The sequence below is a fragment of the Chelonia mydas genome, chromosome 6, assembly GCF_015237465.2.
Source record: "Chelonia mydas isolate rCheMyd1 chromosome 6, rCheMyd1.pri.v2, whole genome shotgun sequence".
Classification (NCBI taxonomy): Eukaryota; Metazoa; Chordata; order Testudines; family Cheloniidae; genus Chelonia; species Chelonia mydas.
Genome location: NC_051246.2, coordinates 113,874,251 through 113,889,380, shown reverse-complemented (window position 1 = coordinate 113,889,380; position 15,130 = coordinate 113,874,251). Strand labels below are relative to the sequence as shown.

The following is a 15,130-nucleotide window of genomic DNA, read 5'->3' as shown; positions in this document are numbered from 1 at the left end:
GAGTTCCTTGACGTTTATATGAAAGGGTAGGTCTTGTAGAGACCACAGGCCTTGGGTCTGAAAGTTCCCCACATGGGCCCAACCCAGGTCCGACACGTTGGACACCAGCTCCAACGACGGGGCCCTGTCCCTGAACGGGACCCCTTGGAGCACGTTGTTTGGGACGGACCACCACCGCGGGGAGGAGATCACCGAGTTCGGCATGGTAAGGACTTTGTCCATTCTGTCTATGGCCTGGGAGAACTGCGAGGCCAGCCAGAGCTGGAGGGGCCTCATTCTGAGTCTGGCTTGATGGATCACATACGTGCATGCAGACATGTGACCCAGCAGTTGCAGGCAAGCCCTGGCTGTCGTCACCGGGAACCTTGTGATTGAGTCGATGAGCACCGAGTTCGGCATGGTAAGGACTTTGTCCATTCTGTCTATGGCCTGGGAGAACTGCGAGGCCAGCCAGAGCTGGAGGGGCCTCATTCTGAGTCTGGCTTGATGGATCACATACGTGCATGCAGACATGTGACCCAGCAGTTGCAGGCAAGCCCTGGCTGTCGTCACCGGGAACCTTGTGATTGAGTCGATGAGCACTTTCAGGGTCTCGAACCTGTCTGGTGGGAGAGACGCCCTGGCCAATGTTGCGTCTAGTAGCGCCCCGATAAACTCTATGCATTGGACTGGGACTACTGTGGACTTGGCATGGTTTATCAACAGGCCCAGGGCAGTACATGTGGAAAGGAGAAGCACCACATGATCTGTCACCTGCGACCGGGAGGTGCCTTTGACTAGCCAGTCGTCCAGATATGGGAATATTTGGACCCCCTGGCGTCTGAGGTAGGCCACTACCACCGCCATACACTTTGTAAAGACCCCGGGGGCAGTGGACAGACCAAACAGTAGGACCATGAATTGGTAGTGACTGTCCCACCACGAAACGGAGGAAGCGTCTGTGCCCCTCGAATATGTGGATGTGGAAGTATGCGTCCTATAGATCAAGGGCAGCGTACCAGTCCCCGGGATCCAGGGAGGGGATAATGGAGGCCAGGGAAACCATGCAGAACTTGAGTTTCACCATGTAGTGGTTCAGGCCTCCCAGGTCCATGAGGGGCCTGAGCCCCTCTTTGGCCTTCAGGATAAGGAAATACCGGGAGTAATACCCCTTGCCCAGGAACTCCTTGGGCACCGCCTCTATAGCTCCTAGGTCCAGGAGCCGCCCCACCTCCTGCTCGAGAAGAGCCTCGTGAGAGGGGTTCCCAGGAGGGACGGGGGGAAGGGCGGTTGGGCAGGGAGGAGGTAAACTGAAGGGTATAACCTCAGGAGATGGTGTTGAGGACCCAACGGTCCAAGGTGAGCCGTGACCATTCGGGAGGAAAGCACACAACCGATTGGAGAAAGGGAGCTTTATTGGCAGTAGGTCCCTACTGAGAACTGGCGGGGTACCCCGGAGCATCCCGTCAAAAACGCTTTTTGCCGGCCTGCTTGACCTTAGAAGACCCAGGCTTGGGGGCAGGCCGGGATTGACGATGTGGGCGCTTTCTATAGTCTCGCTGCTTTTTGTGGGCGGCCTCGTACTTCGGGAGGGCAGCCATCTGCTGCGGCTTGAACTCGGGTTTTGTCGGAGGAAGGACATAGAGGCCCAAGGTCTGGAGGGTCGTGCGGGAGTCTTTTATGCCATGCAGCCTTGTGTCTGTTTCCTCAGCAAACAGAGCCTTCCCATCGAAAGGGAGATCCTGCATTGACAACTGCGCTTCGCTGGAGAGTCCAGAGGGCGGAAGCCATGACGTCCATCTCATGGACACCACTGAGGCCCTGGACCACGTGGCCGTGGCCGCTGCATCCGAAGCGGCCTGCATGGATGCCCTTGAGGCCGCCGCCCCTTCCTCCACAAGCGCCTTAAACTCCTTCTTATTGCGCTCCCGCAGGGAGTCCTCAAAACCTGGGGAGGGATTCCCAGAGGTTAAACTCGTAGTGACCCAGGAGACCCTGATGGCTTGCTACTTGTAGCTGAAAGCTTGACGACGAATAAACTTTTCTCCCAAAAGTATCCAGCCTCTGAGAGTCTTTGTTCTTGGGTGTCGGGGCTGGTTGCCCCTGCCGCTCCCTGTGCTTGACCGACTCGACCACCAAGGCCGGGTGCCGGGTGGGTATGCAGATATTTGTGTCTGTCAAGATTCCTCCCCCACTCTGAACTCTAGGGTACAGATGTGGGGACCTGCATGAAAACCTCCTAAGCTTACTTTTACCAGCTTAGGTTAAAACTTCCCCAAGGTACAAATTAATTTTATCCTTTGTCCTTCGAATATCCACTGCCACCACCAAACACTAACAGGGTTTACTGGGAAACGCAGTTTGGACACGTCTTTCCCCCCAAAATCCTCCCAAACCTTGCACCCCACTTCCTGGGAAAGGTTTGGTAAAAATCCTCACCAATTTGCATAGGTGACCACAGACCCAAACCCTTGGATCTGAGAACAATGAAAAAGCATTCAGTTTTCTTACAAGAAGACTTTTAATAGAAATAGAAGTAAAGGAATCATCCCTGTAAAATCAGGATGGTAGATACCTTACAGGGTAATTAGATTCAAAACATAGAGAATCCCTCTAGGCAAAACCTTAAGTTACAAAAAAGACACACAGACAGAAATAGTCATTCTATTCAGCACAATTCTTTTCTCAGCCATTTAAAGAAATCATAATCTAACGCATACATAGCTAGATTACTTACTAAAGTTCTAAGACTCCATTCCTGGTCTATCCCCAGCAAAAGCAGCATATAGACAGACACACAGACCCTTTGTTTTTCTCCCTCCTCCCAGCTTTTGAAAGTATCTTGTCTCCTCATTGGTCATTTTGGTCAGGTGCCAGCGAGGTTACCTTTAGCTTCTTAACCCTTTACAGGTGAGAGGATTTTTCCTCTGGCCAGAAGGGATTTTAAAGGGTTTTACCCTTCCCTTTATATTTGTGACAGTGTCCCTTCGTGAGTACAAAGTACTTGCGCTCCGCCTTTTTAGAGGTGGGAGCCAACGAGGCTGGTGTTTGCCACAGGGCATTTGAAATTCTTGCCACCCCTTCATGGAGCGACAAGGCCACCCTGCCCGTTGCTGAAGGGGACAGCACATTGAACAGGAACCGTCTGCGGGCTCTTCCATCTCCTCAGCCTGGAGGCGGAAGCTCGCTGCCACCCTTTTTAGGAGGTCTTGGTGGGCCTGTTAGTCCTCCTGTGGGACGGAGGTGAGGAAGGACAGGACCACACCACATCCCCTTGCTGGACAGTAGAGGAGATGTTTCTGTAGGAGGAGGTGGTCCCCTTTCCTGAGGTCTTGATCTCCTCCTCCACAAGTCTCAAAATCTGGGAAAGGCCTACTGCGGGTTGTACTGGAACAGCCTAGGCTGTTGTGATATTTGCAACCAACTAAACTGTCTCTTGGTTGTAGGAACGTAAACTCCTGGTGACTGTAAGGTAGCTCTCGAGTCCTTCAGAGTGGAGAGGGAGGACTCGTATCAGAGCTGAAAAGCCTGGGCCCTTCAAAGAGAAGGTCTTCAACCATAATCTGCACTTTTCTTGGGAGACTGGAAGACTGGAGCCAAGATGCTCTCCACATAACCATGATCATGGTTAGGCATGTAGAAGCTGTATCTGCAGCATCTAGAGCAGCTTGGAGGGAGGTTCTGGCTCTCAACTGACTCTCTGAAATGAGGGCCTGAAATTGTTCTCTTGTCCTATGGCAGATGTTCAATAAAATGAGTGAACTTGGAATATATACTGAAATAATATTTTGCCAGCATATTTGTCGCACAAGGTTGGAGAGCTGCCAAGGAGTAGCTTTTCTTACCCAGGTGGTCTAAACATTTGGACTCTTTATTAGGAGAGAGTCTGGACTGGGCCTGTCTATTCCTTTTGTTAGCCATGTCCACCCCTAGGGAGTTGGGTGGGGTGAGAAAAGAAATTCTCCATTCCCTTGGCTGGCATATAGTACTTTTTAATTTCCCACTGTCAGGTGGGCTGGATAATGGCAGGTGTTTGCCAGACTCTGTGAGCCGGTGATAACTGAGTCACATTTATTGGGAGGAGATATTTCACCGGCAGATGAGATTTTAAAATGTCCACCAAGGAGTGTTGAGACTCATGGACCATCTCTAATGGGATCCGGAGGAATTCCATCATGCATTTCACAGGGTCTTGCAAGGCCTGAAAGTGGACAGTGTAAGAAGCTGATGGGTGCTTTACCGTCTCATCTGGGAATGAAGAGGACTTGGCTGATAGAAGAAACTTGCCCCCATCTGGGGATCCTGCTTCTCCTCTGTGTTCCCCAGTGCCGAGAGGGCATAAGGCACTGAAAGGCAATCCTGTGGCACTGTAGGGTGTTCACTCGGTGCCTGTGAATGATGCCATACTGGCAGGTATTGGGCGCTCTTTCTGCTTGAAACCCTATAAAATTGTTCACTGAGGGGAATCCAGGGGGGATAAAAGAAGGGTCCCCAGAGATAGTCCTATCCCCTAGCTTTAGGATGTCTGGTGGGGTCTGAAAAAGCTTCAGAATACTGTCTCACAGGGTGTGGTGGTAAGATGCTGAAAAAGAGCCCTATATTGAGACCTCCGAGAGTCTGAAGAAAAATCATCCCCTGGGCTGTAGAGGGGGGAACCTCAGACAAAAGTGCCAGTACTGAAGGCTGGAGGTCTTATCAGGTTCAATCCATCTGAGCGATATTGGGAAAGTGGCCTTGGTACAGGACTGTAGCAGGGGAGACACTGCTACCTCCAATATAAACAGGTCCTCCAGGGAAAGTAATCTGGAGGGAGCTGGAAAGCTCTGGTGTCCAGAAGACTGAACTGATGCCAGGATCTAGTACTGCCGAAACAGTGGCTGCAGTATTGGTGAGGCTTGAAGAGGAGCTTCTCTACCTCAGAGCCCTGGTGTAAGGGAGATGATGGTGCCACGACAGGAGGCCTCTGCATATCTCAGTGCCTTGATGTGTTGGTTTGGTAATGAGGTAAACTGTTCCCTGTGTTGTCTTAGACTTGTCCACACACTTGCTTCTTGTGCAGCACCAGTGGCTTGGTACTGTGCTCAGACGATACTCAGCTGTAGCCTTGGAGGGATGTGAGGTCTTTATGGCATTTATGGGGTGACCTACCCCTCCTCTCAGGCTCTCTGGAAGGAGAAAGAAGGTTCTTCTTCTTAGAAGTCCTAGTCTCTGAAGGTACTGCTGCCAACAGAGCAGCTTGGGATGTTTAGGCTAACACACAGCAGGGAAGCAGACCCTACTGGGACTAGTGAACACCTCATTAGGAGCTTCAATCTTGCCTCTCTTTCTGAGACCTGCCTTTAAATCCCATACAGACTTTATACTTAGACAGAACATGGGTGTCTCCAAGGCAGGAGATACAGTTCGAATGCCTGCCACTATGGGGAAAAGACCTGTGGCAGGTATGGCAGGACTGAAATCCCAGAGTTTTCAGCATAACCCAGAGTGGTAGCGGATTGAAGGAGAGACAGGGAGAGGGTAGTCCCCCTTCTAAACACAAGTGTATAAAACTAAAACTAAGAAAATGGGGGGGGGGAATAAAGAATAAACGGTATACAAGAAAAGTGAGAAGCTGAGAATCAACAGAGACAGAATCGCTAGTCTTTAGCCACAGGTGGTTGAAAAGGAACTGAGTGGAATGGGTCCACTCCTCCTTATATGCCTTTGTTTGGGGACAGGAGGTGCTGCTCTGTGCACGTGCAGGCCTGCGAACACTGCTTCGCATTCTCCAGTTGAAAGTGCATGGACGCACGCCCATCCTATGGCAGAGCACCCTTAAGGGCATATACTCAAAGAAGAATTAATTGTTAATTTTGGATTCACCTGAACGATTAACTCTGGAGTCTCTTTGGTTAACACAGAAGATGCACAGAATTTTAAAAGTAAATTTTAAAGCATCTGTAGTGCCTACCTCCCACAGCCTTACTATTCTGCACACAAACCTGGCGTAAATTTTGAATTCCTTTGTCATGTATTTTTAAGAATTAAAAACTGATATAAATGGGGAAAAATGAGGGAAGTACCCATTTCCATTAAAAATAAAATGCTGAGGATAAAATTGCTTTTCACATGCTGTACCACAAGCTGAAGTCACTCAACACTACAGAGGTCTTAAGATCCTAAAAACTTAATTCAGACAATATTTAATCCTGGTCTCTTACTGGTTCACAAATCTATCTCCAAGAACCCTAAAAATTTATGTCATCTTTATTCATAGCTGAATCTGAAGTTAATATTGTTTCAAGGCAGAAAATCAAATCTTGTTGGAAAAATCGCTTTCAATCTCGGGCATAGACAGATTATGTTTCTATAGTTTCATATAGAAATGAAATCATTTCTGAAGTTACCTTACAATTTGGTGCACCAAATTTATTGGCAGAAAAGTGATTTAACAACATTTCAATGAGGCGTTTTTCTTCCTTTTTTGTTTTTTTTGGAGTTACATATGCATTCTCCTCATTTTCTACTTGTTTTGAATATAATTCTTTGAGTTCATTGCTTTGCTAAATGAAAAACAGAAAAGAGTTAGAACAAATTGATAAATGTTCAAACTTTTAAAAACTAAAACAAAACAGTTCATGCAAAAAAAAATGTATACGAATTTGTGTGGACAAACACAAGTTTGAATTCAAAAACAGTGATTTGCCTTAACACCTTCCACTGAATCATAAAGCACTTAGCAGTACTTAATACAAGACACTCACCTAACTAAAGCATTACACCCTTCACTGGGAAACATCGGTTTGGAAGAGTCTCAAAAACAGTTAGTTCAGGTCCCTGTCTCCCCACACTATGATTACTTTAGTACATGTAAACTATCTCAAAGACCAATTATATTAACCAGAGGCTTACATACACATGCATGTTTTATTATACTCATTTAAGTACTAACCAGAGTCAACCCTGCTTAACTTACATAGCTGTCAAAATCTCAGCCCAATGTATCAGGTCATAAGAGGAGATTAAATAAATTAGCATAAGAAACTAAAGAGGCATGGCAAAACATTGCTTTTTATTTAATGCATACTTTTGATTCATAGGATTCTTCTGCTAGCTCAGCATAGCCCTCTTCAATGAGCACGTCTCGAATGTTCACTTCTTTAATTCCGGAGTAACGGTAAACATCCACACGCAGAACACTGTGCACAACTGAATACACCTTCACTATAAGAGCACAGTCATTTACTAATGAAGCAAATCTTTGGCTAGCACCATAACTCCACTGTTCTCCACATACAAGAGATTTTGCAGAGGGGCGCATCTTGCACATCTTAAACTCTAAAGCCTAAAACAACATATTAAAGAATGCATGATGAGCTCCAGAAGTGACAGACACATTTTGATTTTTTTACCAAAACAATTTGGGTCAGTAACAATCAAAATGATAAACCATCACATGCGTGACACTTCCCCCATTAACAATATTAAATTCATTATTTTACAGAGAGTGCTTAAGAGTGCCATAAAACTACTGCTACAAATCCCATTATACTGTCACTGTGCATACATCTACACCAACGGCTCCAAAATCAGGGGGCCATGGCCCCCCACTTTTTAACCTGGAGTAGTCTGGGGGAACAGGGCCAGCGTTGCCCCCCCCAAACTGCAAGCCTCGGGCAGCTGTGGAGTGGTGCTGGCAGGGGCTGCGCTTCATGGTGCGGGAGCTAATCACCGTTAATAATCAAATATGAACATTGTTCACACAATAAACCTTGAGGACTACACATGATTCCAACCACAAGCTAGGCACCACTGTTTACAGTTACATGAAACAAGATTACTTATTAAACAGGTCTTCTCTTGGTGGAAAACAGTTAGGCTTCCAAACATACCTTATGTATGACTAGTGATAAAGGCTTTCACATATATCAGATTAGCAAAATATGGTAGCCAGTCATGGATCTTTATTATTTGGGAAAGATTTGTTGAGGTTTAAAAAAAATCTTAAGCTTGTTGGCCTAAAATATTAATACATTCATTAAAAAGAAGCAAACACCATTTATCATTACCTGAAAAGGAAGCTCTCGAAGATAGTTTGGAATTTCCTTTAGGTGATTTAAAAACACTCTTGATCTATTGCCATAATCGACAAAGAAAACCTTGATGACAAAGAAAGGAATGAAAATATAAAATCAGTGGAGATTTCAAAACACCAAAGAAAGTGCTAGTTTAGCAGATGTAAGGTAGCAAGCACACAATGGACCTACTGCAGAATATAAAATTACTTTAATAGTTACACATCAGCTACACAGAGACAATCAGTTCAGTAGCACAATACACTACATAACCAATTAAAAGACAAATACTTATAGAAACTACAGAATCTTGAATAATGGGTTCCTGGAGGCAGAATGTGTCAAAAACAACAGGTCAGTTTTGTCTTGCCTATTATTCCATCTTCTCTTAGGTTACACATCCAATCAACCAAAAAACTGCTAACTAGAGACAGCATTAGGCAAACTTTTCTCCAAGGCAACAGTTCTTGGCCCATACCAATTATGGACTAGGGGCTGGTGGCTTAGACTGAAATTTGCATAATCTTACCTCAAATCAGCAGAGGAGGAAGTCAACTACTTGTGGTCTCTGGATTGGCAGATAGCTACTGCACAGATTGGCATGTCGGGGTGGGTGACAGCCACGGATTACACTCACCCCCTGCCATCCAAAGCAAAATAACTGTCAGTGGAACAGACAGGCCTGTCTGAACTATCTGATCAGCTGCTTTGCCTGTCCACTTGCTGACAGGGATGGCAAAAAGATTCCAAGGATTTGGAGATTTACTTGACTTCTGTAAGGCATGTATGTACAGAATCAGATCAGGTTTCATCAACTGATTATGCAATCAGAAGTGGTGCTCACATGAAGCTATTAAAATCATACTCATACACACCTTAAGATTGTCACAGGTGGTCCTTGCCAAGAATGGAACAGCAAAGTCAAGAAAGGATTGCTAGCTTTCAATAAAATTGTGTCTGCATTTGAGGGGCACTACATCTATGATGAGAGCTGATGGCTTTAGAGCAAAGCCCAGGCAGCCTATGCCTCTGGCTACACCTACATCAGGGGTAGTCAGTTGGTGGACTGTGGGCCAAATCCAGATCACCAGATGCTTTTGAATGGACCCCAGAATCTTAAACATCATCATTACTGGGTTTTTTAAAATTATTTCTCTGGAGTCTGGACGTCGACTATGCCTTGACCAAGAAATCTGGACTAACCCAACCTACCTGCAGGCCTGATTCAGACCTCAAACAAGCTTTACCACAAGTAGAAGTGGTTAGCTGTAGCTGGGCACCTAGCTTCAAGGAAGCCAGTGGTGAGGGGTCACTGCCACAGTGCAATCAAGGCTCTTGGAAAGGGAACCTTTGGGCACCACAGAGAGGTAGCATGCAACTGTTCTGAGGGCTTGTCTTCACTACTGGGGTAAGTCGATCTAAGTTACGCTACTCCAGCTTCGTGAATAATGTAGCTGGAGTTGATGTAGCTTAGGTCGACTTACCATGGTGTCTTCACTGCGCTGCATCAACAGGAGACGCTCTCTGGTCAACTTACCTCACTCTTCTCAGAGAGCTGGAGTACTGGAGAGCGCTCTGTTATCGACTTAGCGGGTCTTCACTAGACCCGCTAAATCGACACTCATTGCATCAGTTGCAGCAGCATCAATCTCCCCAGTAGCGAAGACAAGCCCTCCGAAGCCAATTGACAAGGACTATACACTGGCCATCCTTTTACATACAGTTGAGAACACGTGAGTCCATCAACTTGTGATTTTTGGGCACACTGATGAACACATTTACCTTCTCAGTCGTTACATGCTGACACTGATTCATCAAGCTGACTTAAAATTTCATTATTTGAAGTATTCCTCCAAACTACAGATCTTGTAGTTGGAGCCCGTTTTAAGTTTTTCATTTGCTACTACTTTCATTGAAGCCTTCTACTTCAGCACACATTACTACACCACCCACTTTTCTCTCCTGTCAAAATTCTCCTTCAATATCACAAAGTGACAATTTCCCTGTTGTGTTCTGACCTATCATTCATTTGCTCCTGGGTCACTTTGGCTAAGGTTTGCTTTTATACATTTGCTTTCTTTATAAAGATGTTTGTAATTGTCACAAAAGTATTTCATTAAAAATATGAAGCTACAAGATCGTTAATTCAATTACTTCTTACCATTCAATATAACATATTACTATACCTCAGCAGAATCTCCAGAAACACATAAGATCTGAGCTCTATAGTATCTTTTGCTTTCAAAATCAGTAAACTGTGCCAGACAAACTAAATCAGGATACGGACACACTGGTAGAGGCATCAGGTCCAGGTGGTTAATCTCAGTAGTAAGCCTTTTGAGAACAATCGTATTTTTTTCATCTGTTCGGTAACCCCAGAAGTGTCCAACTTCCACCACCTAAAAACACCAGGATACAACTTGCTAAAATATTTTGAATTTTTAAGTCATCTTTTTATATTAAAATCTGATTTCATATGATTTTTATTCTTACAATGCTTGATCACATTTTTATAGTGTTACACAGCATACCAGGAAAAATACAATAAAGCATTCCTAATCCTGAAAAGAATTTATGGTAGTAGTTTTCAAACTCCTGGTGTATTTCTTAAATGATGAAGCGTAACTTTCACATCCGTATTGCACCAGATACTGTAAATAAAGAGACGTATTATCATATGAACATTGGTGTAAAATCTGACATAACAAGAGGTGAAGATCAGGCATGATGGCATAACAGATTGATTTAAATGTTCAGTTTTAATCTTCTTTTGTATTTGTACTCTTAGTTATTTTCCTAAAGAGAGGTTAATTCTCATTGGTTAGGGAGCACTTAAGATGTGTTGGTTTGCAACTAAATATAGCCTTGACACTAAATTTGGTACTTACTTTTGTTAACCAGGAAAATACATTATATCCATACACATTTAAGGAATTATATAGCTTTACATACATTTATTCAGATTCTTAATTTTTACATTGTTACATTAGAAAATGGTGGATGATGCACATTTATTTGACAATTTTTTTTGTAATAGATTCCTAGATACTAAGGTCAGAAGGGACCATTATGATCATCTAGTCCGACCTCCTGCACAACGCAGGCCACAGAATCTCACCCACCCACTCTTTTGTTTTGTATTTAAAATTGATTTATTAAACAAAGGAATTATCTGTCAGTAGTAAAACAAACTGAAATCAATCACTCTCTATCAGCCCTCTAAGTTGGTCTCTCCAAAAAGAAGCAGGATTCTGATGGTTGTACTGTTCAAATTACAAAATATTAAAATTTTTAAAAATAATTTTGGTATTTAAAGGTAATGAAACTTCCCACTTTCCCCAATAGGGAAATCTAGTTGCATTTCTGAAAAGATATTAAAATGTTCACTTTTAAAAAGTGCATGCAGGCCATGTCCAAATCTTCATAATATCTTCAAGACAAAACCTCTTGGACACAATTGAAAAAATCCACATACTAGTCCAGAGCCTTATCTCCCATCTTGATTACTTCAACTTCCTCCTCTCTGGGGTCTTCCCGACACCCACCTTACCCGCACTGAGTCTATTCAAAATGCTACAATTAACTTCATGGACCATTGTTGAGATCATGCTGATCCCCAGTCTGAGTCCTACTGGTAGGCTACCCAATGTTCTTTTCCCTGTCTTCTTGCCCAGCTGAGACCTGCCTCTTGCTCTCCAGCTTTCCAGACAAAGGAGAGTTAATGGACTACAGTGCACATTCCCTGCACTGTTCCTTGTAGCCAGACACCAGTAACTTGGGGAGCCAGAGCTGAGCCCAGGTTCCAGCTGAAGAGCAGGCAAAGCCAGAACAGTACAGCTAGGAGTAGAGGTACTTGGAGAACAGCACAGAATCCAATACCTGGGGAGGAGAGAAGATGGGGGTGGAGAGTGATTGAGGAGAGAAGCAGGACTCACAGAGTACTTAGGACCCATGTCAGGACTTGGGGCGGGACTGGGAACCCTGCTAGGGTCCTGTCCTTGTGGTCCTGAATTGCCCCAGGATTTACCACCTGGGCCAGCTGAATGAAGTCCTCCTCATCCTTAGGGTCTCTTCCTGACCTACTCTGGGTTTCCTGGTCAGATTTTTCTGTGGTGGAGTATCAGTTTATTGGTGGATGGGTGGTCCCAATACGCTTGTCCGACTCAAAAGTTCCATTCCCCAGCAATGCTAGGGTCAGTTGGCTTAGAAAAAGGAGGACATGGTTTTCACACTGTAAAGCCTATTAAAGCTGCCTTGCAGATGGAGCACTTTCTAGCCTCAGCCTAGTGCTTGAGTTACTACTCTGCCATTCCCTAAAAGGGGGCAGAGGAACTCAGCAGAGAGGCACTGCAGCGGAGATTCTTGGTGGGTTCAGACACAGGCTGCTAAATACCCGGTCCAGGTGGTGGAGAGAACAAAGAAGGCTGCTCACTACTGCCTGAAAACGAAAAAAAAATTAGAAAGGGAAGGCGAGAAGCAAAGAGAACCATCACGGACAGGTGTCACAAAGGCAGAATTTCTGGCAGCAGGCCAGAAAGAGGGGCATGGCTAGGTCAGGTTGTGCTACAGCTTTGAACTGCCTCCAGAAACTGCAGATAGAAGGGGAATCGCCCATATGTAGCAGAAGAGTGAGAGACACTGGGCTGCAGAAGTGCTGGGTTGTGGCATGGAAGCAGCTCAGCGCCAAGTTTCAGCAAGAGCTCTTCTGAGCTGCAAAATCCCCGTGGGGAGGTTTTTCTCTTAGAGGAATCCCTGATGGGTGACCTATCTCTGGGGCTTATAACCCCATGCAGTCTGGGGTTCACTTCACTGTTGCAGTCGGGAACGAATGTTCAGGTTGGAGCTCTCAAAGTCACAAGCCCATACTGCCACTCTCAGATTCAGAAGGCTCACGTACAGGGTGTATTTGACAGCTTAGCTCGGAAACTGGTCTCATTTGTTTGGACATTAGGAAGACATGAAGTGAGGCCTCCCTGTCCTTCCTAGGTGTGGAGCTGAAAGACTTACAATTCACATGTTTACTGGGAATGTGCATCTCTCCCAGACAAGAGACACTTGAAACTGGAATAGCTCTTTCACATGATGGGCAGTGTTTAAACCTAGGTGAGCTCAACAACGCCACAGTGAATAACTAATAAAAGTTGGTTTCAGAGTAGCAGCCATGTTAGTCTGTATCCACAAAAAGAAAAGGAGTACTTGCGGCACCTTAGACACTAACAAATTTATTTGAGCATAAGCTTTCGTGAGCTACAGCTCACTTCGTCGGATGCATGCAGTGGAAAGTACAGTAGGGGGATTTTATATACACAGAGAACATGAAACCATGGGTGTTACCATACACACTGTAACGAGAGTGATCAGGTAAGGTGAGCTATTACCAGCAGGAGAGAAAAAAAACCTTTTGTAGTGATAATCAAGGTGGGCCATTTCCAGCAGTTGACAAGAATGTGTGAGGAACAGTGGGGGGAGAGGGAGGGGAATAAACATGGGGAAATAGTTTTACTTTGTGTAATGACACATCCACTCCCAGTCTTTATTCAAGCTTAATTTAATGGTGTCCAGTTTGCAACCACACACCAAAAACACTAACCCAGGAACCTATCCTTGCAACAAAGCCCGTTGCCGATTGTGTCCACATATCTATTCAGGGGACACCAACATAGGGCCTAATCACATCAGCCACTATCAGAGGCTTGTTCACCTGCACATCTACCAGTGTGATATATGCCATCATGTGCCAGCAATGCCCCTCTGCCATGTACACTGGCCAAACCAGAGAGTCTCTACGTAAAAGAATAAATGGACACAAATCAGACGTCAAGAATTATAACATTCAAAAACCAGTCGGAGAACACTTCAATCTTTTTTCACTCGATTACAGACCTAAAAGTCGCAATTCTTCAACAAAAAGACTTCAAAACCAGACTCCAGCGAGAGACTGCTGAATTGGAATTAATTTGCAAACTGGACACCATTAAATTAGGCTTGAATAAAGACTGGGAGTGGATGTATCATTACACAAAGTAAAACTATTTCCCCATGTTTATTCCCCCCCCCCCCACTGTTCCTCACACGTTCTTGTCAACTGCTGGAAATGGCCCACCTTGATTATCACTACAAAAGGTTTATTTCTCTCCTGCTGGTAATAGCTCACCTTACCTGATCACTCTCGTTACAGTGTGTATGGTAACACCCATGGTTTCATGTTCTCTGTGTATATTAAATCCCCCTACTGTACTTTCCACTGCATGCATCCGACGAAGTGAGCTGTAGCTCACAAAAGCTTATGCTCAAATAAATTTGTTTGTCTCTAAGGTGCCGCAAGTACTCCTTTTCTTTTTAATAAAAGTTGAAACAGACAAACAAACTAATAACTATTCAACTAATAACAAATAACACTGTATTTGTAGTTGGGTAGCTAAGGCGATCAAGAAGGTTGCCAGTCAAGCCATGAAGTGGTGAGAGGAGCTGAATGGTGGCGGGCATGCCCTGCCCTTATATGACATCACAGCACAGGATGACAACTGGAGAGCACACACATGCCCTACAGGCACCGATGGCTAAAAAGACACTGTCAAGGTTCCTTCCCCACTCTGAACTCTAGGGTACAGATGTGGGGACCTGCATGAAAAACCCCCTAAGCTTATTTTTACCAGCTTAGGTTAAAACTTCCCCAAGGTACACACTGTTTTACCTTTTGCCCCTGGACTTTATTGCTGCCACCACCAAGCGTCTGACAAATATATAACAGGGAAAGAGCCCGCCTGGAAACGTCTTTCCCCCGCAAAATCCTCCCAAACCCTACACCCCCTTTCCTGGGGAAGGCTTGATAAAAAATCCTCACCAATTTGCATAGGTGAACACAGACCCAAACCCTTGGATCTTAAGAACAGTTAAAAAGCAATCGGATTCTTAAAAGAAGAATTTTAATTGAAGAAAAAGTAAAAGAATCACCTCTGTAAAATCAGGATGGTAAATACCTTACAGGGTAATCAGATTCAAAACACAGAGAATCCCTCTAGGCAAAACCTTAAGTTACAAAAAGACACAAAAACAGGAATATACATTCCATTCAGCACAACTTATTTTATCAGCCA

The 15,130-nt window shown here is 44.8% G+C and overlaps 1 protein-coding gene across 1 annotated transcript in view; it reads right to left on the bottom strand.

Moving 5' to 3' along the window:
• The window catches only part of TDRD9 (tudor domain containing 9), a 149,281-nt gene that overhangs the window by 19,276 nt on the left and 114,875 nt on the right, over positions 1 to 15,130 (bottom strand). Inside the window, exons 26-29 of the mRNA XM_037901049.2 lie at positions 10,220 to 10,432; positions 8,028 to 8,117; positions 7,046 to 7,303; positions 6,366 to 6,521 (exon numbers count right to left, since the gene is read on the bottom strand). Coding sequence (XP_037756977.2) covers positions 6,366 to 6,521; positions 7,046 to 7,303; positions 8,028 to 8,117; positions 10,220 to 10,432 — 717 coding nt within the window. The remainder of the gene's footprint in view (positions 1 to 6,365; positions 6,522 to 7,045; positions 7,304 to 8,027; positions 8,118 to 10,219; positions 10,433 to 15,130) is intronic.